The following is a 25750-nucleotide window of genomic DNA, read 5'->3' as shown; positions in this document are numbered from 1 at the left end:
CCATCAGAAGGTGTAGCAGGGGAGGCAGCGGTACACGGTTCTGTTCCAGGGTGCAGATGTGATCATAATCATAGGAGGGAGCAGGCTGATTTTCCACAGGGAATGGGCTCTAATTTATTGCCTTGGGGTCTGAACGGAACGAAGCTGACTTATCTGCAGCCCGACTCAAATGTGAACGTCCACACAAGATGGATGACTGGGGCTGGATAGGCTGAGCTGGAGAGGCTGTCCATAACTCCTACAGTACCCTATAGCTACCCGCACTGCCTCATTCTGACTGATCTTTACTTCACACACTTTAGTTTGCCATCACTGGGAAAGCTGAGGCAGAAAGTATTTGATTGCTTTCACAATGTCTTTTGGTTGGTTATTTCTAACTTCTGCCACGTTATATTAGTGCTGATTTTATTGCTGATTATGTTCCTGGCATGGCGCAGCCAACTGAATCAGTAAAGGAAAGATCAGCACACCAGTGTTCAATATTGTTGATACCCATGTGTAAGCTCTCTCTGAAGAGGACTGGATGACATAACCATCTTGGCAATAAAAGGAGGTAGGCAGTCCTGGCCCTGCAGAATTCTCCACACACTATCGATCCTTCCCAAGCTCTATTACTAAAAGGTTCTGGCGAAAATGGTGCCCTAAAAATGAACATATATCTGCCAGCACCGTAATGTATGATAAATGGTGAAATCATAAATATTGCAGCGTGTCAATGTAGGAAGGTCAAGTGTCGTAGGACCCAAACTTCAGTCAGAACAGCAGCTTCACAAAGGAGAGCAAAACACAGTATCTCTGTGTGGGCTGACGCTGGCATCCTATTTCCTATAAAGTGCACTACTTTTGTCCATGGCCGATAGGGCTCTGGTCAAAAAGTAGTGCACTATATAGGGTGCCATTTTAGACACAGGCTCTGTCTTGGCTGAGGCTGGCAGCTCTGAATCTGAACTCCTGCTAGAGGACTTCAGCCTGCACAGTTTCAGACTGGGGCTTGCAGCCTGCTACTGCAGCCTATCAAAAACGCATTACCCATTCCAGTCCCCACCCCCCTCCATCACAAGACTTGGCTGCCATACTGATTCAGGGCTCAGCACAGCACAGGCAGATGCTACTGGGTGCAGTTGGACAGCAGCTAGCTAGGGTTTAAGAGGGTAACTCACAATGCATGACCCACATCAGCAACCAGTCACAACTCTGTTTTTAGAGACACAATGGTAAAGCCCTGTGCTGAGCTGCATTGGCCACGTGGTTCATGTGTGTAGGCTCTCTGTAGTACACACTGTAGCCTAAATACTGCAAATGTGTCTGGCTGTGGCACGTCGGGCAGTCTGATGATGACTTAAGTGAGTCAGATTGCGAGGTCAGTCAGTGGTGCCAAAGGAACAACACTGCACATTTTCTATCAACGTGCCTTGGTTAAATTGGCCACCTGCCTCTAGACCAGCGTTTCCCAAACTTGGCCCCGGGACCCCAAGGGGTGCACGTTTAGTTTTTTGACCTAACACTACACAGCTGATTCAAATGATCAAAGCTTAATGATTAGTGCACTCCTTGGGGTCCTGAGGACCGAGTTTAAGAACCTCTACTCTAGATGGTTTGCTTACAATAAGATGTCACGTGTTGCAATATTGCTCCCTCTCCCTCCAGTGACCGATGGTATGCTAAACATCAACAAAGGACGTTATGGTTAGCCATAAATGTAGCCTGCCTGCAGGCTGTATCAGGCCAGTTCCAGTTTTACCAGTGGGCAGTAGGGGCGCCACGTCACAGCTCCCGCCGATCATATAGCAAAAGCGTGACCTACATGCTTTCCAGATTGGAGAGACAGCAGCCACTTTGCCTCAGGGTGAAACTCAATATCTATACAAAATATGACTTTTTGGTCCACATTTTTATCCCTGGTGTACAATCAACTTTTTTTTTTTAAATTAGTATCTCAAACCAATCGGAAAAAAAGGCACTTGCATGCATTTCCCTGTAAAACCATACATGATAGCCTAGATAATATGCAATTAAAAAGGCAACCAGATCAAAGTAATGAAGGATATAAAAAATTATTTCCAAAAAGCTGTAGTTCATCAATGATATGTGACATGCAAAAAAATTAGACACAAGCAGCTTTTTACACCTTGAAAAAAACTGATTTTATTTGAGTTAAAAATTCCAATCGCTACCACTTACTGCCACCTCTGGAGCTGTAAGACAAAACGGAAAGATTGTTGCAACAATACAGTACTTCCACAGTTACAATGTAACAACGTAGCTGTTACAACTAACATATATTTAGCTTTACCTTTTTCAAAACGAATAAACAGGAAACTCCTCGGCTTGAAGTGGAATACCAGCACTAGCAAGGCAGTAGTTTGCGCAGTCATCTCCATAGCAGGCAATGTCATAACCCAACCAACAGCACAAACTACTACCTCAGCCAGTACATGGTCAAATGCCGATAGAACACACTGAAATAGCAGCACTCACAAGACAACATTTGCAAATTAGAACGAACACATTTGTCATCCATAAATTCCGATCTGATACATACGGTTCCAGACGACTGGGACTGGGTTATGTTCATCCGACCTCCTGAGCAGACAGTCGTCTCATGAGCAGAGTTGAAATTTGAGGGAAACCCCGCCCAAGACAACCCCTAGTCTACTCCTCCTCCTCCTTTCCTCTGTGCACCAGATAACGCTCCGTCCTCTCCCTCGTTTGACTCAACACAAACTCCAGTTTGTCGCAACAATGAAACACTCGTTTTTGCGAACTGTCACCTTGAAGATACATAATCGCAACCAAATAAAACATTCTTGCGCTTGCCCAATATAGATTGGATAGAATGCCGCGTTGACGTGCTAGTCGGGAACTAGGACATTTCCGACTTGCTAACTGGTTGTATACTGAACCAAAATATCAACGCAACACGCAATAAAGATTTTACTGAGTTACAGTTCATAAGGAAAATCAGTCATTCAGAACTCGTTTAGGATTGTGGGAAATGTATTTTCTATATTTTAGTCACGCAAGACTCCCAGAATGTAAACCACGTTCCAGCGTAAACTAGGTTTGGGATTTCTGAGACTAAGCAAACTCAAATACAATCTCACATGATTAAGAAAATGACACGGAGAATACATTCAAATCATATACAGGGTCAAGGACAGGACATCACTGAGGCACACAGAGAAATCAAATAATTGATTGTTGAACTGTCCCATTTATTTTACACAGACAAATACATCCCTTCTCACGTCGGCTAATAGATTACATGGAATGTTACAGTAAGATTTTTAATAAAATCCTGGCTGTTGAAAATGTCACAAAAGGTAATCCATACACCCCCCCCACCCCCTCTTCTTAAAGATCCATATAGCCCAAGTACTTTGTTTTTTCTTAATTACATCATCAACACTGTCACCACACACTGTACATCGACTCTCCTTTCAGGAAATCCAAATAAAACAAACGAAACCCAAAGAAAACTTTTTTTTTTTTTTTACTGTAGCAGTTAATACACAAGTCCAGCCAGTCAGAATAAGAATGGGAGGTGGCATCAACAAAAGTGTTTTAGAAGCATACATTGATGATGTCATGTGTAGCAGGTCAGTCGTCGTCGTGGGGGGAGCTCAGTTACCACGGGTTACTGTCTGTTAGATGGGCTCACATGGAGTAAAAGAGCCCGTCCGTCTATCCCTCTGTCCACTTGTATGAACAAGTGGATGTTTCGGTCTCAGGAGGACACATTCATTAGGAATTCCTTCATTATAAAAAGGGGGTTGGTCTGGTCAGGATTCTCCGTTCTGAACTCTGGAGACGGGGGGCTGCATAAAGTCTTTGAAGGGCCCCAAGGCCTCCTTCAGCGCTGAGCTGACCTCAGAAGAGGAGCAGGTAATGCACTCCACCAGGGTAGGGTACAGAGCAATCACCTGGGCCCATGTGGTCCCATCCACTGTAGGGGGGCACACACCATGGGATGGGGAATATGTGCAATGAATAGGAGATGTGGGGATAGGAGAGGCAGAGGGAAGAGGACAGATGAGAGGGAGGAGGGCAGAGGAGAGAGGAAGGCAAGGGAGTGGAGGACAGATGAGATGAAAGCAGAGAAGAAGAGACAGAAGAGTGGAAAGGAGAGGAAGAGAGATGTGAAAGAGAAAGCAATTAAATAAATCATTGTTTTCATTAGAAATGAAGAGGTAAATGTTTTTTTTGTCTGGATAAATTACAATATAAACAACCTCAAGGGCACTTTTGCATGCCTCTAGTAAAATAATGATATCTGTGTCTGTTTTCGAAGTTCTTTATTTCTACTCACCGTTTTCTGGCTGGGTCTTTTTAAGCGAGTCCATCAAAGTGCTGATAGCTTTTAAGACAAAGATGATTTCGGTCACCTGTTGCCTAGAAATAAAATATAAGGAATGGAATAATTGTACTTACATATTAATGTTGTGCATTTAAATATAACTTGCATTCAGAACCAAACAGGGGGCCATACAATGAGCACCCATCAATTAAAGCCCTATTTGCAGCAGCAGGCCTGAATATGTCATTTGTTACAGTCAGTGCGGCATTTGCTTAAGTAATAGAGAAAGACCACAGAGAAAAGGGACAGGGGGCAGTTTGAAAACAGAAACGTGTATCTGAAGGATGCCCATTTGATTATGCTATTAGCCTGAGAAGTTGACAACCAAGCGTCATCCTCTGTCCACTACGGAAGACTGTGAAAAGACGGTTACGCTACGCTGCAATGGTAAACCAACACAGTATACATTTTTGGATGACAGTGCATCAACCGGGGAACGGGCAATTCCACAGTAACAGAGTGACACAGACTCAGATTTTTCACTTTAAAAATGTATATAAACCAATGATTCCAAAGTTGCACAAAGCAACAGTAAAACATGTCGTCCCTCACGAATGATGCAGCCTTTGGGCCAATTGAGATAGCATGTGTGACTAACATATTTCCAGTTATTGTGTGTGACCACAGATGATCCATTATATTGACCAGATACTCAAGTGGCCGCTCTAATAATGAAAATAAATGTCTAAAAAAATGGAAGGCAGTTACCCTGTACTCCATGTCGTGTGCCAAATACTTTTTGGCAATGACAAGGAGCAGCAAGGAGTGGAATGTTTGCTAAAGAGACTGGTACTCAGACTAGAAGGAAGTCAGGAGGAGGCAAGATCAGGTGGGAACATTCTAGCCAATGAGAGAGAGGGCAGATACACATGTGAAAACAGCAATGGTGGAAAAAGTACTAAAATTCTTATACTTGAGTAAAAGTAAAAGATACCTTAATAGAAAATGACTCAAGTAAAAGTGAAAGTCACTCAGTAAAATACTACTAAGTCTAAAAGTATTTGGTTTTAAATATACCTAAGTATCAAAAGTAAAAGTTCAAATAATTAAAAATTCCTTATATTAAGCAAACCAGACGGTACAATTCTCTTGTTTTTATTTTATTTACGGATAGCCAGGGTCACACGCCAACACTCAGACATCATTTAAAAACATAGTATTTGTGTTTAGTGAGTCTGCCAGATCAGAGGCAGTAGGGATGATCATGGATGTTCTCTTGATAAGTGTGCGAACTGGACTATTTTCTGTCCTGCTAAGCATTCAAAATGTAACGAGTACCCTTTGGGTGTCAGGGAAAATGTATGGAGTAAAAAGTACATTATTGTCTTTAGGAACGTTGTGAAGTAGAAGTAAAAATTGTCAAAAATATAAATAGTGAAGTACAGATACCCCCAAAAAATGACTTAAGTAGTACTTTAAAGTATTTGTATTTAAGTACTTTACACCACTGAACAACCGGCACAACTCCAATATAAAGTTGCCGGGTTGTGACGTGTCCTATTTATCAGTACACTCATAACAACCTAAGCACTATGAAACTTCTATTCAATCAAATAAGCCACACATAGGAAATAAGGCATTACAATTTTTGTTAACCAAATTCGACACTCTCATTGACCTCCATACAAAAAACTCCTCGCTTAGTGAGCAAAAAATAAATAAAAAAATCTATAAAAAAACACCACCTGCTGGAGAAGACAGATTTTGCTCCCAGTTACTGTACCCCTCTCGCTTCCTCTCTGGTTTGACACACAAATTTCAGTTAATTACTATAGTTCCCGCCTTTGGCCAATCAGTGTAACTTTGCAAAGCCGAATCTGTATGGCAAGATGCATCATTCACCCAAGTTTCTTCAAAATTGGGCCAGTGCTGTCTGAGATATCGTGCGTGACTAACGAACGGACGGACGAGCGGAGACTTCATCGTGGGGGACAACAAACCACACAACTTTATGCATAAGAACGAGTTTGAACAATTTCCACAGAAAATTGTACAAAAACACATGTACTTGAACAGTGCAGAAGCAAAGTTTGGTAACGGAATGACGCCTTGTGCTGTTTGTGCTGTCATTCCGTTACCAAACTTTGCTTCTGCACTGTTCTTCAAGTAAATGTGTTTTTGTACAATATTCAGTGGAAATTGTTAAAAGTAGTCATTGTGCATAGTTGTATAGTTTGTTTAACTTTGCAATCATTGGTTTTTGTTTGACATACATTTTAAAGTGACAAATCTGTGTCTCAGAGTCACTGTTACCTTGGAATTGCCTGAATCTACCCCGTATGAATACCAAGAGAATGAAAGAAAGAATGAGAGAGAACCCAGAGGAACATGGACGGAGAAACTGCTGCCAGTTCTCAGCTAAAGTTCCAGTGTAAGCCCTGAAGTTGAATGCTAATTCTGTGTAATAGGAGCATAAACACTCTTCACAAAATCAAAATGGGCTGGGTTTTGGTGTGTTTACCCTCTATTACATCCCTATCCTGGGGGGGGGGGGGGGGGTCGTAGAGAGTTGACGATGGTCTTCTAGGGCTATTGTTTTAGTGGTGTTCGTGGACTCACCTGGGCAGCGGGCAGCGTCCACTCAGCCTCTCATCATCCACGTAGCGCCTCAACACGTCCTGGGACCTCTTGAGGAGCACGGAGAGGGCCATGCGGGAGATGTAGCCCTCCTGGGGCGTGGACACCTTGTTACTGAAGGAGAACTGGAGCAGCGTCTCAAAACACACCTTGGAGAACTCCTCCCGCATCCGCACATCTATCTCTGCCTCTGTGGATGGTAGAAAAGACGTGCTGAGAGGGGATGCAGTAGAACGGATCAGTGCTACACAGTAAAGCGCATCTTGTTATTTTCTTTAGGTGATGCTAGATATTTGCTATTGTTATTAATTATAGTATCAGTAAATAAAGAAAAATCTGATCCTGTTGTTGCCAGCAGAATAAAAAGGTATTTGGAGAGAGAGAAAAAAAAGAAGGTATGGCCCACGTTTGGTAATCTTCGGTGGAAAAAGCATGAGGTATTGGGAATAAGAGTGGGTAATTCTGACCCAGTGTTTTCTTACCTGTAAATGAGGAGGACTGTGAGTGAATGGATCCTTTATTTAGCATGGTCATAATCTGACCAACAAAGTCTTTGGGGATGAAGTTGGCAAACGGTAAAATCTCCGTGCTGATCAGCTGCACCACCTACAGAACACACAGAGAGGACACAAACAGACCTCCGTGACGGGTAGGTAATAAATGCAGTAATCTAATTGAAAGGTTGCTTGACATGAAGTCAGGTTTCACCTCAACGTCAATGGCTTCATTCTTCTGGAACTCCTGGATGGACACATTGTCTGGAGGTGTGCTGTAAAACAACAGAAATGCAGTGAATCAGCTACTGCTTTACTGCTAATCAAGCCCCTTCCTCCATGCATGGTCTATACTGAATCAATGACCGTTTCCCAGACTGAGGAAGATGCAGGTGCATCAAAATGTCAGTCTGTCAGACTTGCTTTAAAGGCGCAATATGGAGAAATCACGCCACCATTCCCTGGTTGCTAAAATTATGTAACGTTTGCCTAATTTCAGTTTATGTGACAAAACAAGCAAGTGTAGATTATCATTGTACAATCTAAACCGCTGTGAAATATATTTTCAATATCCCAAAATATCGAATCTTCAGCTGTTTGAACCTGGTGTACAACACCAATACTAACAAGACTCAGAAGCGAAAACTTAAGAATGGGAAGCATAGAAATAGCACACACAGAACGAATCAGACTTGCTTTCAATGAGAATAACAGATCTACAACTTTCATTTCTATGTGAATTTGATCAGGTTGCCCAGAAAGCTACATACTGGACCTTAAAAAAAATAAAAATAATCTTTGAATAAGGAAATACCAATACACAACGCAAGCTTTTTAAAAAGGTAAAAGGGAGTGCCTCAGATATTTTAGATGAACTGTCTGAGAAAAGGGGGTACCTACCTTTTGGTGAAGAGGAAATCTTCGAAGGCGTTGGCCAGCTCTGGCCACATGGTTTCAAACATCCCAGAGGAGGCATGCTGGCGGGCCACGGGCAGCCCGATGGACAACACCTTGAGCAGGGATGACACGGCCAGCTTCCACGTGCTCTCTGACGGACACGCATACTTCAGGCCCAGGGGCATCCGCAGGGTCTATGGAGGATGGAGAGAAACGACGGGGTTAGAACCCAATGTCTTCAATGTAGGGACAAGACTGGTTGCCAGGTCTGTTGGTGCATTAGCCAACACCTAGCCTCCATTTCCAGGCTATTTCCTCAGGATCCAAGGAGAGAGCAGGTGTGTGGGGGGGAATAAGATCACTAAGGTTAATATTTAGATGCAGTGTGATTGAATATGCTACACATTATCTCAGAGTCTCTGTGACAAGAGGGGGAGGGGCGATGGTAACACAATGGGAGTCTACAACATATGGACATGGCTGGTGCCAGATCTGCTAGTGCAGTTGAACAATTACACTGACAGACTCAGAGGAACACTGGGGGGGGGCTCAGTAATGACACAGAGACCTAGAGATGTAACATCAATCACGGACGCAACTAAACAACTGGAGCTGTTGAGGCATTGATGTTTTCCTTCTTTTTTTCATGGAAAAATAAGTAACGGAACAGAAACAGACCGTCTTTGTGACAAACGGCTCCCTTTTTCCATACACAGTGGGCTCCCCCAAGGTTTTATGGTTATGACCTTTCTCAGGAGAGAGAGAAAGAGAGAGGGGAGGATGGGGGTTGGTTTGAACATATCCATAGGGAAACTCTTAATGAGTTCTTGGCAGAGTACTCTTCTAGTTTTGGGAATTGCTTTAATAAGATGATACTGGAAGAGAGTGGTCAGATGGTCCCACACACATACATCAGGCCTCAATGAGAAAGAACTTGGGATGCCATTGACCCACAGGAAACAGAGGAACACCTGACAGCTTTGTGAAGGGATGTTGTTTCCCCACGACAAAGAGCAGCTCGTTTATGACAGAAACACTAGCGACTGGAGTATGATGATGGGCTCCAATAGGAGATATATAATATATTCAGAATGGTGTAAACATCTCACATTAGGGAGTAGCTCCACAACCACAACTAGGAGTTCCAGTTTCCGAGCTACTCCGTTTACACAAACACTTATAAACAAAGTTATATGTCTTGATGGTAATGTTGGAGACAGTACCTTGATGATGTTCTGAAGGACTTTCTCGTTGATGACAGCTTTGTGACAGGCTGTTTTGTGGTACTGGTCCACCACCACCTCCAAGGACCTTTCGGCAAAGGGCACGTAGTTTAAGGCAACCCATTCCGCCTGTAGAGAAAGACAGAAAAGGAACGAGAGAGCAAGAAAGAGAGAGTGGGATTAACTAAAGCTGAGAACCCCCCTCTACGTAAATACTAAGAGGACCAAAGCACCATAAAACTTGCAATAGAAAAACATCTACAAATATGGACGACACCCAAACACAGTCAGGAAGATAAGTGATATAAGGATGAGATGGACAGGTAGGTAGTAGGGACAGATAGAGGCATAACCACTTGTTAGTGGCAGACAGAACAAAGAGGGGTAGGTAACATGGAGTGTGTGATGTAGATGAGGCTTTTCACCCACTGCATGGTAAGACCTACTGTAGTAGCGATGGGACCATTGAGCAGTAGTACACAGCTGAATACAGTTGAGTAAGAGTACTAAAAGGGGCTGAAGAAGGGAGGTGGTAACTCACCGGTGCAAACAGTTGGATCTAAAGGTTGATCCAGATGGATAGTACGACACAAAAACAGAACAATCAGAAGATGAGAATTAACTTGTTTGCTGGCGCCTGGCGTTCTTATACCAACTTGTCGCCACTGACCGTGACAATCATGTTTGTTAATGGTTTGATTGAACAACAGACTGACGAAGTGACAGTATAAATGACTGACAGGTCAACTGACAGACTCGGAGCTTTTACTTCCGAGTGAGTGCGTAGCGTAGCGTTAATTAGCATAGCTGATTCTGCCACCACCATGAAAACAAACCAGCTCATCAATATAAAAAAAGGAACTGGTACACCAGTTGACAGTATTTATTTGTAGTCAGTATTTCTTTGTAAGTGTGAGTTAGAAAAACACTGAGTAAGATCCTAGCTTTTTATTAAAGCTTGGGTCAGCAACAGGCGGCCTGCGAGTATTTTTTTGTCCCCCCCAAAGTTTTTAGTAAAAGAAATCTATAATAATAGTAATAAATATATATACACACAGTGCCTTGAAAAAGTATTTGCCCCCTTTCTAAGCGAATGTTATCAGATCTTCAAACAAAACCTAATATTAAATAAAGGAAACCTGAGTAGACAAATAACACATCAGTTACATACTTTATTTCATAAACAAAGTTATGCAAAGCCAATGCCCCTGTGTGAAAAAGTAATTGCCCCCTTACATGCAATAACTGGCTGTGCCACCTTTAAATGCAATGACTCCAACCAAACACTTCCTATAGTTGTTGATCAGTCTCTCACGTTGCTGTGGAGGAATTTTGTCCCACTCTTCCATGCAGACCTGCTGTAACTCAGCAACATCTTTGGGTTTTCAAGCATGAACTGCTCGTTTCAAGTCCTACCACAACATCTCAATTGGGATTAGGTCTGGACTTTAACTAGGCCATTCCAAAATGTAAAATGTGTTGCTTTTTAGCCATTTTCATGTAGACATGATTGTGTGTTTTGGATCATTGTCTTGCCGAAACACAGCTATGCTCAGAGGGCTGGCCTGACATTCTCCTGTAGAATTCTCTAATACAGAGCAGAATTCATGGTTCCTTCTATTAAGGCAATTTGTCCAGGCCCTGAGGCAGCAAAGCTTTTCCAAACCATCACACTACCACCACTATGCTTGACAGTTGGTATGAGGTTGTTACTGTGGAATGCAGTGTTTGGTTTTTGCCATGCATAAATGGGACCCATGTCATCCAAAAAGTTATACTTAGGAAACATTCTTCCAAGAGTCTTGATGATCTTCCAGGCAAATTTGAGTAAACTTTTTGGACGAAAATGCCTGGCAAAAACCAAACACTGCATTCCACAGTAACAACCTCATACCAACTGTCAAGCATAGTGGTGGTAGTGTGATGGTTTGGAAAAGCTTTGCTGCCTCAGGACCTGGACAAATTGCCTTAATAGAAGGAACCATGAATTCTGCTCTGCATCAGAGAATTTCTACAGGAGAATGTCAGGCCATGTTTTGCTATTTGTAATGTCAGGTTCCCTTAATCTAATATTTGGTTTTGGTTGAAGATCTGATAACATTCACTATCAAAAATATGCCCATTTTTGGGGGGGAATATCAGAAACGGGGCAAATACATTTTCCCTGCACTGTGTATTCAGGATTTTAGTTTTTGGTCCCAAAAAAATACTGTAAAATCACCAGGAATTCAGCTTAAAATGTGTTAAATCAAAAACAGGAAAATCTGTTCCCAAGTATGAATCTAGTTGCCTAACCCTGTTTTAAAGATTCCCTTCTGTTTTGAACTTAGTGTGAACAAAGAAAGCATTCTCAACTAACCTACAAAAAAAACAGGGGCTGTACGACATAAGTGAATCAATAAAACGTAGATTTCATTGGGTCTCATTTGTCCTTCATTTTGAGAAAAGGGAAGAATCGTGAATTTGGTCTGTGACCTGCCGAAAACCGAAAAAAAGTAACCTAACTGCTAGCGTGCTACCAGCCTGAAGAGCTAGCGTGCTACCAGCCTGAAGAGCTAGCGTGCTGGATGAGAGAGAGAAAGAAGAGGGATGGTTTAGGGCTGCAGATGCGGTTTGAAAGACCCAGCTATGTGTCATGTGATTAGGACAATAGGGAAGGGCAGGGCACAATGAGGACCAGACAAAAGCAACGGGAGGAGCTTCGTGAAAGTCAGAGAGGGGGAATGACCATGCTCAGAAAATCTGGAGAGAAACAGATGACTGGCATCGAAAAAATTCAACAACATTCCATTAAATGAAAATATCCGACATCGACAACGAGAGAGAAAGAGAGAACGCTTGAAGGAGAGCGGAAGACAAACTTGCACACAAAGCAATAGAGAAAGACAACGGTAGAGAGAGAGATTGTGATTCGTTACCTGGTTGTATTTAGCGTTGGCCACATGTTTGGTTTCCAGCTTGCCGTACTGGGGGGGCTTGCAGGAGAACTCGACGAAGAGGAGCAGCTGTTCGAATATGGCCGGGTACATGACCTGCAGGCTCTCTGGGCCCACACAGATGGCCTGCAGAGGAAGAGACAGGAACCTTACCTACTACTGACCTCACTAGAACCAGGAAACCTCAGTCACCACTGACTCCCATCAGGGGATCATGTTAAACATGATCCCCACAATCGGATATTAGCCTCAATAGCACATATTAAGTGTAGGAGAAAAATAAAAATGACAAAATTGCCATGCTTGTTTCTATAACACAGAGGACAAAGACAAAGAAGAAACATCTACTCAAAAGGGAGCCTTTGAGCTTTGAACAGTATGTGGATCAAACTACTAGCTAAATCAGCACCTGGAAAATGCCTTTGGCTGTTCATATTTTTTATTTGTATTTACAATGACGGCCTACCGGGGAACTGCCTTGTTCAACAACAGATTTTTACCTTGTCAGCTCGGGGATTCGATCCAGCAACCTTTCAGTTACTGGCCCAACACTAACCACTAGGCTACCTGCCGCCCATATAACCACCCTTCATAAAAAACTAAGTTGTAACGTATCTGGTGTGGCAGCCCACCCACCTTCTGCAGCACGTCGAGTGCTGTGAGCACGGCCTCCTGCAGGCTGGTGAGGACAGCCTCGGTGTAGGAGGGCAGGATGAAGGGCGAGGCGTCGCTGCTGATGGGTATGGACACGGCCCCGTGGAGGATCACCCCCAGCTTCCTCAGGTCCTCCATGCTGAAGCCAGTCTCGATGTGCTGGTAGAGGGCAGGGACGATCTGGACTAACGCTGTCAGGAAGGGTTGGCTGGGGACGAAGGAGGGTCTGTCTGTCCCCGTCCCTCCACTAGGGGGCCTCGTGCTTTCCGTGCCCGTCCGGTACCAGGTGTTCCACGCCGACCACCACAGAGCTGCGTCCTCCAGCGCTGACTCTTCCCCCTGGGGAGGGGCCTGGAGTTCGGCTCCATTGTAGCGCGTCAGCCTCTCGAGCATGGAGTCGGAGCGCAGCAGGTGTCTGCCGGGTCCCGAGACGCTGAGGGGGTCGATGAGGACAGGGGGGACGCCCATCACGGCCAGGGCGAGGGCCTCGGTGGGCATGGCGGAGTCCTTGACGGGCGTGCCGATCTGGAGGATCTCTTGGAAGGACTTGAGTGCGGCCAGGGAGACCTCGTTGTTCTTACTGAGGGCAGCAGACTGGATGTGGTCCAGCAGCACCTCCCACGCCTTGAAAAAGTCACCTGTGGAGTAGACACACGATCAGATAAGAGGTCATTGTTGGGCTAAATTTATTAAAAAAAGGTACCGTATTGACTGTATAGTATTAAAAGGTATTGTATTGAAGATGCGTGGAGATAAATGTATTGACAGGAGGAGGAGTACGTAGAGCACAAGATCATTACTATTTACCATTGTCAACTGACTAGACTGACTGATGATTTTATGAGATCATATCTATCTACAGTGGCAGGCAACTGATGCAGGCACACACACAGTCTTGTACAGTTAACCTTGTGGGGACACACAACTCAGTACCATTCAAAATCCTATTTTCCCTAACCCCTAATCCTTACTCAAAAACCTAACCCTAATCCTAAACCTACCACCTAACCCTAAAGCCGAACCGTAACCCTTAACGTAATTCTAACCCTAACACTAATTCTAACCTTAACCCCCCTAGAAATAGCATTTGACCCTGTGGGGACTAACAAAACGTCCCCAGAAGAACAGTTAAACACGGTCACACCTAGCTGCTGCAGCAGGTATCTCCTGGTGTTGAAGATACGAGCCACCCCTGCCAGCGTCAGCACCCAGGTCTCCGCCCACTGTTTCTCAGCCGTGTCCCGTGAGTGGTGGATGAGGATGTTCCCGCCCCCTGACTCAATCTTCTCCTTGTCAGCCGTGGTGGAAGACTTCCTCACACAGTCCAGCAGGTGGAACAGCACCTGGTTATACACAGACATAAAAAAAATGGAGTCGACGTGGACGGCCACAGGGCAGATGGTCATTAAGGTGGGTATAAAGTACTAGCTGCAGCACTTGATCACGTATGATCATTAAACTGATAGATCCCAAAAGTACAATTCCATGACAGACGAGGGCCAGTGACTGAACATTTGACAACCTTTCAGTACGCCACAGGAGTCTACAGCCATGCACCATTCAAGACTGACTTTGTCTATGATCATTGTGACTGGCTGAACTGAGTACCTTCCAGACGACGATGTGCCAGGTGGACTGCTGCAGCAGGGTGCCGTGGGCAGCGATGGTGGAGAACATGGTCTGACCGGCGCTCTTCCTGACGGCGGGCCGGGGGTCCACACACAGCTGGCCCAGCTTGGCGTATAGACACAGCCAAAGGCAGTCGAAGGGAGGGGCCGGGTGGAAGGGCCTGTTCAGGGGCTCGCCCTTCTCCTGAGCCTGCTTCTGCAGCGCGGCCTCCTCCCTCTCTAGATCCTGGGTGATGGCCTCGCCCCTCTGGAAGAAGTAGTCGGAGATGTTCCACTGTTGGGGAAAACGGGGAGAGAGAGAGGTTGATTAAATCACTAGTCACTTTCAAAAGATCATGTTGAAATACTAGAAAAAGGTAACGATTTGAGGGGACGCAGCAGCAAGTATAAACTTTGTATAACCGCAGCAGCAATATGAACTAGAATGAAGTAAAAACTCAATACAATACAGAATATAAAACAATATATGCAATATGCTGCGGTTGTACCAGGAGTCCTATGGAGGTGAGGCTGATGTTGAGTTCCTGGTTCTGTAGACCGAAGCTGCCGGCTACGTCCACTACGATCTGGAGGCACATGCAAGGCATGGTGGGGAGGAAGTCCGTCACCACCAACTGCAGGCACTGGAAGGCTGTTCGGATCAACGACTCTCTAGGCGACAGGGGACAGACAGACACTTGTCAGACTCCGACATAAAACACAGAGTGAATAGCCTACTACTGGACAAGAGAGAAAATACAGCAGGTTAAGATGAAATAGGTGTTAAACAGGGCTACATCTCAGCTTTTAAATATGGATCACGGAGCTTTTCCCTCTGCATCGTCCATCCCCAGTCTCTCGCCCTCTCCCTTTTCAATGCTACCCCCCCCCCCTCTCCCTCTCACCCCTGGTCGTTGCGGATGGCCCCTATGACCCCCAGCACTAAGGGCCAGCCTGGACCCAGACTGTCTCCCTGGCTCTGGAGGATCTGCAGCACGCTTTCCAGCTGCTTCTGACGGATGTCTGCATGGAGCACGTTGGACAGCTCCTTCAGAGGGTTCAACAGCAGGAGCTGCAGCCTCTGACAGAGGGACAGTGAGAGAAAGAGAGACAGAAAGAAAGAAAAGGGACAGAGGGAGAGAGTAGGAAGTGGTTATAATACATAAACAACGACAAGCACACAAACCACTGCCTTAAGACATAATGTCAACTATGTGTGGGTGGGTTGGTATGGTGAATCCGACTAATAGCAAGTCATCTAATCACCTTCCATTGTAACAGCCACCCGACTTCTAGATAGCATAGTGTACAGTAGTTTCCTGTATTTGGGTTCTATGTAACTGGGTGAAGATGAGAGAGATGGGGTAGTAGCAGTACCTGGTTCTGTGCTAGAGGGGGGTTGTGCTTGTAGGCCAGGCCAGCTTTGATGAGGGAGGTAACAGCCTCAGCCCCCCACTCTCTCATCCTGGCGTTGGGGTGCTGGCAGACCTGCAGGTAACATCATTGGGTAGGGCACACACACAGGAAGAGAAAGAGAGAGAGAGATCAGACATCACACAGTACACACACAAGCATTGCAGAAGGAGGGGGAAAGAGAGTGGGGAGAAAGCGGGGGAGAGAGAGAGAAAAGAGAAAGAAAGAGAGCGATATTGATAGAGAGAGCAAGGGATCTGAGTCAGGGGCAGTTCAAACAGTATGCCCACCCGTTTCTCACAGCAGGTGGTTAAAACAGAATGTATGCCTGTGATTTTCTACTCGCACAACAGTGAAAATCAGGTCATTCCATTTGACAGACACGTAATCATGAAAGCTCTGGTAAAAATCAGCCAGCTTTCGTTGCTTTGCATTGCTGCACATTTCACTATTCCCCTGGGCTGTTAGATCCAGTGAATGAGATGCCACATCAGCACTCCCCCTTCACAGCCCACAAGTGTCTGTGTTGTCTACCTGTTGGCCAACGTCAAACAAGTGTGTGACTGGCCTAGAAAGGCTGGCATATCATTAGCGATGATAAGGTAAGATGCATTAAAATGTGCAGGTATGTGCATAGTATGCACACAAACAAAAACAGAGTTCCAGAAATGCAACTCATGTGTGCGAGGCAATTTTGATCAAACGTTAACAGCGAAGCAAACAGAAATCTGTCGCAAGCTGCACATCGCAAACTCTCAGCTCCAACACCTTGATTGCAGGCGGAGAGACAGACGGAATGAAAGAGAGAAAGAGAGAGAAAGCAAATGATTGGGAGAAGTTTCCGAGCTTACCTTCTGCAAAAACAGACATGGGTTGCAAAAGAGAGGGAGATAGAGAAAAGACAACTTAAAGAGGAACCGTTGGTTTCAGACAAACACACACCCATACACACAGAACTGCCACAGATACAGATGCAGTCAAATATATTGGCACCCTGGCACTTCACAATGGAGTGCAATGAAGCAGAGTGCTCCGTTCTCTTCAAAACTGCTTGAATGGATATTTTCACCCTGTATACATCCTGCAATTACACACAAACAAGAATCACTCATCTCCAACCAAATTAATTCTAATTTTGAATCATTTAGTCCAGGCCTTTGACAATGAAAAATCACAATTGCATATATATATAGTTCTTCTTGGTCTTGTGTAGTTGTAAATCAAACAAATACACCATTTTAATTTATTTTAGAAGAAACAGTGAATCGTGTAAGGGTGGCAATATATTGGACCGCATCTGTAAAGCTATAACACTATCACTAAATAGGGGACAGATGCCACTCACAGCATTAGAAATGGAAGAGTCCCTACCATGATACGAGAGGGCTTGAAATGTACGTACTGAAGGACATACACCTACAGGCTACAGCATAGCCCTCCCCACCCCAAAAAAAAACACTTCACTAACCTGGCCCTAGATCCATCTGTGCTCTTTGTCAAGGCATAACAATTGCAGAAGGAGTTGGCAAGAGAACAGAAACGGACTTGCACACAGTCTACCATTTCACTACCCTCCTCTTTAAAAAGGTCTAATGTGGTCTATAGATGGTTACTGGAAGACGTACCTCCAGCAGATGTCCAGTGAGGGGCCTCCACAGGATCTCTATACGGTCCATGTTGACCAGGCCCGTCTCCAGCAGCTTGGCTACCGCAAATAGAGACGGCTCCTTGACACAGGACGACGACAGAACACAGGGGTGATTGGTTTGGTGGATATAGGTATTAAAACAATAAAAAGGCCCAAGGAGGTATGGTATATGGCCATATATACCACCCGCCTGGATACATTTGGCATTTTAGTCATCATCTTAAGATGGCTAGGTGGGACAACTGCATTTCACAGGAATAGTAGGCATGGGGGGGTCAAGTGTGAGTGTTAGTTCACAAAAGGCTTTTTTGAAAAGGGGAGGAGGGGTGGCGGTGGGGGTCAGGGTGAGGATGGGGTGCGAGGGGGGTTTCTGGAATTATTTCAAATACTCTTTGAAGAGGTAGGGTTTAAGATGTTTTCGGAAGATGGCCAGGGACTCTCCTGTCCTAGGTTCAGGTGGAAGATGGTTCCACCATTGGGGTGCCAGGACAGAGAAGAGCTCGGACTGGGCTGAGCGGGAGCTGCCCTCCCGTAGGGGTGGGACGGCCAAGAGACCAGAGGTGTCAGAACGGAGTGCTCAGGTTGGGGTGTAGGGTTTGGACATAGCCTCCGTAGGCAAGTACATTGGTCTTGTAGTGGATGCGAGCTTCGACTGGAAGCCAGTGGAGTGTGTGGAGGAGCGGGGTGACGTGGGAGAACTTAGGAAGCTTGAACACCAGGTGTTGCGTTCTGGATAAATTGCAGGGGTTTGAAGGCACAAGCAGGGAGCCCAGCCAACAGCGAGTTGCAGTATTCCAGACGGGAGATGCCAAGTGCCTGGATAAGGACCTGCGCCGCTTCCTGTGTGAGGTAGGGTCGTACTCTACGGATGTTGTAGAGGATGGATACAGCATGGAGCCCTTAGCCGTGGTATATTGGTAATATACCACAAACCCCTGAGGTGCCTTATTGCTATTATAAACTGGTTACCAACGTAATTAGAGCAGTAAAAATAAATGTTTTGTCATACCGTGGTATAGGGTCTGTTATACCACGGCTGTCAGCCAAATCAGCCCTCAGGGTTCGAACCACCCAGTTTATAAGGTGGTATACGGCCAATACACCACGGCTAAGCGCTGTAACCAGGCACTCCCTGTTGCGTCGTGCTTAAGAACAGCCCTTAGCCGTGCTATATTGGCCATATACCACACCCCCTCGGGCCTTCTTGCTTAAATATACCACAGCTTCCAGCCAATCAAAATCCAGGACCCAAACTACCCGGTTTCTAATACACATTAAGTAACTCAAGGCTCATGCAGAAGACAGAGAGGTCATACGTTGTCGCTCTGGCTACATCTACAATAATGAAGTACCTGTGAAGTAATTACCTTGTTAGTTCCATAGGCCATCTCCATAGCCTCCAGAGAGAGGGAGCACAGTGCATTGATCAGGTGATGCAGTGACACGTCATCTAGGTACTGGGAGCTCTCAAAGAGTCTCGACAGGATGTTGGAGATGAAAGGCAGATCTGTCATCACAGCCGTGGTCAGCACCTGTAACGCACAGACAACACGGGGGAGTCAGAGAGCTGAACGGTGAAGCTGGTGTGCTGAAGAGCAGTAGCGAATAGCCAATGAAACCCTATGGGAGTTGTTGCTAATTGATGCAGAGAATTTGACTCGTTACAGCGTGACTGCGTAAGGCAGGGCGATAGAGTCTTACCGTGCTGGGCCCCTCTACTGCACGACCAGGCTTCAGAGCACCTCCAACCCCAGGCTTCAGGCCTAGGATCCACACCAGGTGCTGGGAGAGGAGAGGAAAGGGAGAGATAGATGGAGAACAGGAAGAGCATAAAAGGTGGTGAGAAAAGTCAAAGAGAGCGATTCACTCAGACCACTTCCGATATACCATAAAAAAATGTATTTAAATATTTAGGCTTGTCAATGGCCGAAAAAGACAGGAAATCCAGGCATGGCTTTAATACACTGTAGAGCTGTGCCAGTGTGTTTGTGTGGTGGGTACAGTATGGCGGTAGTGTACCTGCAGTGTGGCCAGCACCAGCTGCCAGGAGGTACCCAGCACTGCCCCGTGGCAGTGGGCCAGGTTCAACAGGGTCCGCATACACTGGATATTCTTAGCAGTCAGCTGAGTGAGAAAGAGAGCGGGAGAGAGAGAGAGAGAGAGAGAGAGAGAGAGAGAGACACCGTTATATCACACTACTGTCTGTACTGTATTATGTGAACGTCTAACATGTGCCCTCTAGTTGTGTTGTTGTAGTAATGTTGTGTAGAGGTCCCTTACCACCACAGTGCCTTGGGGCTGTACAGTGAGAGGCTGTCCCACAGCCACCACCTGCTGATGAGACTCACTAGAGGGACTGATGATCTGCACACTCTGGCCCTGAATAGAGTAGGCTGTGGAGCACACACACACACACATTTATTTAGAGTCTTCAACGAAAGCAACGACCACAAGGACTAAATCATTTGGAGGTCAATCAATATATTTACTCCTTAGTTGAAATGAGTCTTGTATTTTTTTTTTCTCCTCACAATGTAACTCAGACAGACACTCTGATGACAATAACATGAGTCATTTCCATTCATACACCAGACTGAGTGACAGACAAGCCAGCTACATGCTAGACTTGATTAATTAACTCCTAAGGCAAACACCCATCCTGCTGAAGCCAATTTGCGAGTTCTCTCTCACACCAAATATGCAAAGTGTGTGTGTGTGTGTCTGTGTGAGTGAAAGTATGTGTGTGTGTAAGTGTGAGAGAGAAAGGGCATGTTTGTGACTGCGTGTGAGAGAGTGTTTGTAATTGTCTGTGTATCCCCCCCCCCAACACATTCATCTTGGTGCTACTAAACAGATGGAACAGGGAAACAGTTCAGGCATAGCCAGGATTAATGATATACAGTGCCTTCGGAAAGTATTCAGATCCATTGACTTTTTCCACATTTTGTTACATTGCAGTCCTATTCTAAAATTGATTCAATAGTTTTTCCCCCTCATCAATACCCCCTCATGACAAAGCAAAAACAGTATTCAGACCCTTTACTCAGTACTTTGTTGAAGCACCTTTGGCAGCGATTACAGCCTCAAGTTTTCTTGGGTATGATGCTACAAGCTTGGCACACCTGTATTTGGGGAGTTTCTCCCATTATTCTCTGCAGATCCTCTCAAGCGTTGTCAGGTTGAATGGGGAGCGTTGCTGCACAGCTATTTTCAGGTCTCTCCAGAGATGTTCAAATGAGTTCAAGTCCGGGCTCTGGCTGGGCCATTTAAGGACCTTCAGAGGCTTGTCCCAAAGCCACTCCTGCATTGTCCAGGCTGTGTGCTTAGGGTCATTGTCCTGTTGGAAGGTGAACCTTCACCCCAGTCTGAGGTCCTGAGTGCTCTTGAGCAGGTATTCATCAAGGATCTCTCTGTACTTTGCTCCTTTCATCTTTGCCTCGATCCTAACTAGTCTTCTAGTCCCTGCCGCTGAAAAACATCCCCACAGCATGAGGCTGCCAGGTTTCCTCCAGACGTGACGCTTGGCATTCAGGCCAAAGAGTTCAATCTTGTTTTCTTCAGACCAGAGAATCTTGTTGCCTTTTGGCAAACGCCAAGCGGGCTGTCATGCGCCTTTTAATGAGGAGTGGCTTCCGCCAGGTCAGTCTACCATAAATGCCTGATTGGTGGAGTGCTGCAGAGATGGTTGTCCTGGAAGGTTCTCCCATCTCCACAGAGGAACTCTGGAGCTCTGTCAGAGTGACCATCGGGTTCTTGGTCACCTCCCTGACAAAGGCCCTTCTCCCCTGATTGCAGTTTGGCCGGGCGGTCTCCTCCAGGAAGAGTCTTGGTGGTTCCAAACTTCTTCCATTTGATGGAGGCCACTGTGTTCTTGGGGACCTTCAATGCTGCAGAAATGTTTTGGTACCCTTCCCCAGATCTGTGCCTCGACACAATCCTGTCTCGGAGCTCTAAGGACAAATCCTTCAACCTCATGGGTTGGTTTTTGCTCTGACATGCACGGTCAACTGTGGGACCTTAAATAGACAGGTATGTGCCTTTCCAAATCATGTCCAATCAATGGATTTTACCATAGATAGACTCCAAGTTGTAGAAACATCTCAAGGATGATCAATGGAAACAAGATGCACTGGAGCCCCAATTCGAAACTCATTGCAAAGGGTCTGAATACTTATGTAAATAAAGTATCTGTTTTTTTATTTGTAATACATTTGCAAACATTTCTAAAAACCTGTTTTCACTTTGTCATTATAGGTTGTGTGTAGATTTGCTGAAGATTTGTTTTTATTTAATCAATTTTAGAATAAGGCTGTAACGTAACAAAATGTGGAAAAAGTCAAGGGGTCTGAATACTTTCCGAAGGCACTGTATGTGGAGTATCACAGTGGTTAGTATGGAGATCACACACAGTCAGGACTCTAGAGCAGGGTTCCCCAACTGGCAGCCGCCGGGCCGTGGCTGAAACTAGTTGATGAACCCTGCTTTAGAGCTTAACACTCTCACACATACAATGCCTTGCAAAAGTATTCACCCCCTTGGTGTTTTTCCTATTTTGTTGCATTACAACCTGCAATTTAAATGGATTTTTAATTTAGATTTCATGTAATGGACATAGACAAAATAGTCCAAATTGGTGAAGTGAAAAAAAATTGTTTAAAAAAAATTATAAAACATTTTAAATGGAAAAGTGGTGCGTGCAAATGTATTCACCCCCTTTGCTATGAAGCCACTAAATAAGATCTGGTGCAAGCAATTACCTTCAGAAGTCACATAATTAGTTAAATAAAGTCCACCTGTATGCAATCTAAGTGTCACATGATCTCAGTATATATTTACACACACAAACACACCTCTGTTCTGAAAGGCCCCAGAGTCTGCAACACCACTAAGCAAGGGGCACCACCAAGCAAGCAGCACTATGAAGACCAAGGAGCTCTCGAAACATGTCAAGGACAAAGTTGTGGAGAAGTACAGATCAGGGTTGGGTTAAAAAACATATCAGAAACTTTGAACATCCCACAGGCACCATTAAATCCATTATTAAAAAATGGAAAGAAATGGCACCACAACAAACCTGCCAAGAGGGCTGCCCACCAAAACTCACAAACCAGGCAAGGAGGGAATTAATCAGAGGCAACAAAGACACCAAAGATAACCCTGAAGGAGCTGCAAAGCACCACAGTGGAAATTGGGGTATCTGTCCATAGGACCACTTTAAGCCGTACACTCCAGAGATAGGCTTTATGGAAGAGTGGCCAGAAAAAAAATAAGTAAACATGTTTGGTGTTCGCCAAAAGGCATGTGGGAGACTCCCCAAACATATGGAAGAAGGTACTCTGGTCAGATGAGACTAAAATTGAGCTTTTTGTCCATCAAGGAAAACGCTATGTCTGGCGCAAACCCAACACCTCTCATCACCCCGAGAACACCATCCCCACAGTGAAGCACGGTGGTGGCAGCATCATGCTGTGGGGATGCTTTTCATCGGCAGGGACAGGGAAACTGGTCAGCATTAAAGGAATGATGGATGGCGCCTAATACAGGGAAATTCTTGAGGGAAATCTTTTTCAGTCTTCCTGAGATTTGAGACTGGGACAGAGGTTCACCTTCCAGCAGGCCACGACCCTAAGCATACTGCTAAAACAACACTTGAGTGGTTTAAGGGATAACATTTACATGTCTTGGAATGGCCTAGTCAAAGCCCAGACCTCAATCCAATGGAGAATCTGTGGTATGACTTAAAGATTGCTGTACACCAGCGGAACCCATCCAACTTGAAGGAGCTGGAGCAGTTTTGCCAAGAAGAATGGGCAAAAATCCCAGTGGCTATGATGTGCCAAGCTTATAGAGACATACCCCAAGAGACTTGCAGCTGTAATTGCTGCAAAAGGTGGCTCTACAAAGTATTGACTTGGGGGGGGGTGAATTGTTATGCACACTCAAGTTCAGTGTTTTTGTCTTATTTCTCTGTTTCACAATAAAAAATATTTTGCGTCTTCAAAGTGGTAGGCATGTTGTGTAAATCAAATGATGCAAACCCCCCAAAAACCTATTTTAATTCCAGGTTGTAAGACAACAAAATAGGAAAAATGCCAAGGGGAGTGAACACTTTCGCAAGCCACTGTACACACAGAGAGACTTGCTAATTAAGTGTACACATAAACAACTACCTACTGTTTTATCAAGTTCCTCAGAGGCACATGTGTTTAATTATCACAGAGCTGATACCCTACTATATGTAGCAAAGCCATGAGAGAAGACAGCTATGAACGCACACAAAACACCCTCGGGGTACTGACCCTTGTTGTTGAGGTTGGTTGCGTTACTGCTAAGGACAGTCAGGGCATAGTGTGGGGGCAATGAGGCCTTGCAGATGGCTGTGATGAAGGCGTCACGGGGCGTGACCAGGCCCAGACGACCACACAGAGACGCCATGGTCAGCTCCGCCTTCAGGATGCTCTCTGTCGCCGTCTCATCAGTACTGGAGGGGGACGAGACACACAGAGGGTTATGGGTTTGGAACAAACACGGAGGAATGCTGCCGCAACGTTTGGACTTTTTGCCTTGTGGAGAAAAAAATAAATACATCTCAGAATACCGTTTCATCACCGGACACATTACACAACAACTTATGGTCTTGTAGCTTCAAGAAAAACTTTGGTTGCTCCTGAACTTAACACTGACCTTCAGTTTCACCTGTCACACCTTCAAGTTATTTTGAGGGGATACTTTACTGAACCAAAATATGAACCCAACATGTAAAGGGTTGGTCCCATGTTTCATGAGCTGAAATAAAAGATCCCAGAAACGTTCCATAAGCACAAAAAAAGTATTTCTCTAAAATGTTGTGCACAAATTTGTTTACATCCCTGTTAGTGAGCATCTCTTTTCCCAAGATAATCCATTCATCTGACAGGTGTGGCATATCAAGAAGCTGATTAAACAGCATGATCATTACACAGGTGCACCTTGTGTTGGGGTCAATAAAAGGCCACTCTAAAATGTGCAGTTTGGTCACACAAGACAATGCCACAGATGTCTGTGGGAGCGTGCAATTGGCGTGCTGACTGCAGGAATGTCCACCAAAGCTGTTGCCAGAGAATGTAATGTTAATTTCTCTACCATAAGCTGCCTCAAACATCGTTTTAGAGAATTTGGCAGTACGGTCAACCGGTCTCACAACTGCAGACCACGTGTAACCACGGCAGCCCAGAACCACCACATCTGGCTTCTTCACCTGCAGGAGCTGTTGAAACTGTGGATTTGCAAAACCGAAGAATGTCTGCACAAACTGTCAAAAACCGCGTCAGGGAAGCTCATCTGCGTGCTTGTCGTACTCATCAGGGTCTTGACCTGACTGCAGTTCGGCATCTTAACTGACTTCAGTGTGCAAATTCTCACTTTCGATGGCCACTGACACGCTGGAGAAGTGTGCTCTTCACGGATGAATCCTGGTTTCAACCGTACCAGGCAGATGGCAGACGGCGAGTACGGCGTCCTGTGGGCGTGTGGTTTGCTGATGTCAATGTTGTGAACACAGTGCCCTATGGTGGCGATGGGGTTATGGTATGGGCAGGCATAAGCTACGGACACTGAACACAATTGCATTTTATTGACGGCAATTTGAAGGCAAAGACATACCGTGACGAGATCCTGAGGCCCATTGTCGTGCCATTCATCCGCAGCCATCACCTCATGTTTCAGCATGATAATGCACGGCCCCATGTCACAAGGATCTGTACACAATTCTGGGAAGCTGAAAATGTCCCAGTTCTTCCACGTCCTGCATAATCACCAGACATGTCAACCATTGAGCATGTTTGGGATGCTCTGGATCGACGTGTACGACAGCGTGTTCCAGTTCCCGCCAAAATCCAGCAACTTAGCACAGACATTGAAGAGGAGTGGGACAACATTCCACAGGCCACAATCAACAGCCTGATC

The 25750-nt window shown here is 45.2% G+C and overlaps 1 protein-coding gene and 1 long non-coding RNA gene across 5 annotated transcripts in view; both read right to left on the bottom strand.

Annotated features, from left to right (window-relative positions):
* Positions 1-2119: 2119 nt before the first annotated feature.
* On the bottom strand, positions 2120-2840 carry LOC115196980 (uncharacterized). The gene is made up of 2 exons (XR_003878940.1): positions 2294-2840; positions 2120-2195 (listed from the first exon to the last, which is right to left on the bottom strand). It is a non-coding gene; the product is annotated as an uncharacterized LOC115196980 (long non-coding RNA).
* Positions 2841-3194: 354 nt separating this feature from the next.
* mon2 (MON2 homolog, regulator of endosome-to-Golgi trafficking) overlaps positions 3195-25750 on the bottom strand; it is a 46549-nt gene continuing 23993 nt past the window's right edge. The window contains exons 14-35 of one of the 4 annotated variants that reach the window (XM_029758059.1): positions 24106-24287; positions 20087-20199; positions 19826-19930; positions 19508-19588; positions 19174-19338; positions 17784-17885; positions 17010-17012; positions 16123-16233; positions 15651-15826; positions 15255-15417; positions 14747-15040; positions 14283-14481; positions 13121-13776; positions 12467-12610; positions 10090-10107; positions 9549-9677; positions 8329-8519; positions 7643-7703; positions 7417-7540; positions 6917-7124; positions 4310-4392; positions 3195-3946 (exon numbers count right to left, since the gene is read on the bottom strand). In XM_029758059.1, coding sequence (XP_029613919.1) covers positions 3783-3946; positions 4310-4392; positions 6917-7124; positions 7417-7540; positions 7643-7703; positions 8329-8519; positions 9549-9677; positions 10090-10107; positions 12467-12610; positions 13121-13776; positions 14283-14481; positions 14747-15040; positions 15255-15417; positions 15651-15826; positions 16123-16233; positions 17010-17012; positions 17784-17885; positions 19174-19338; positions 19508-19588; positions 19826-19930; positions 20087-20199; positions 24106-24287 — 3472 coding nt within the window. In that variant the 3' untranslated portion in view covers positions 3195-3782. The remainder of the gene's footprint in view (positions 3947-4309; positions 4393-6916; positions 7125-7416; positions 7541-7642; positions 7704-8328; positions 8520-9548; positions 9678-10089; positions 10108-12466; positions 12611-13120; positions 13777-14282; positions 14482-14746; positions 15041-15254; positions 15418-15650; positions 15827-16122; positions 16234-17009; positions 17013-17783; positions 17886-19173; positions 19339-19507; positions 19589-19825; positions 19931-20086; positions 20200-24105; positions 24288-25750) is intronic. The other 3 variants (XM_029758061.1, XM_029758060.1, XM_029758063.1) reach the window with 3 other exon arrangements.

This window comes from Salmo trutta, chromosome 7 (genome assembly GCF_901001165.1).
Source record: "Salmo trutta chromosome 7, fSalTru1.1, whole genome shotgun sequence".
Classification (NCBI taxonomy): Eukaryota; Metazoa; Chordata; class Actinopteri; order Salmoniformes; family Salmonidae; genus Salmo; species Salmo trutta.
This window is presented reverse-complemented; position numbering and strand designations above follow the sequence as displayed.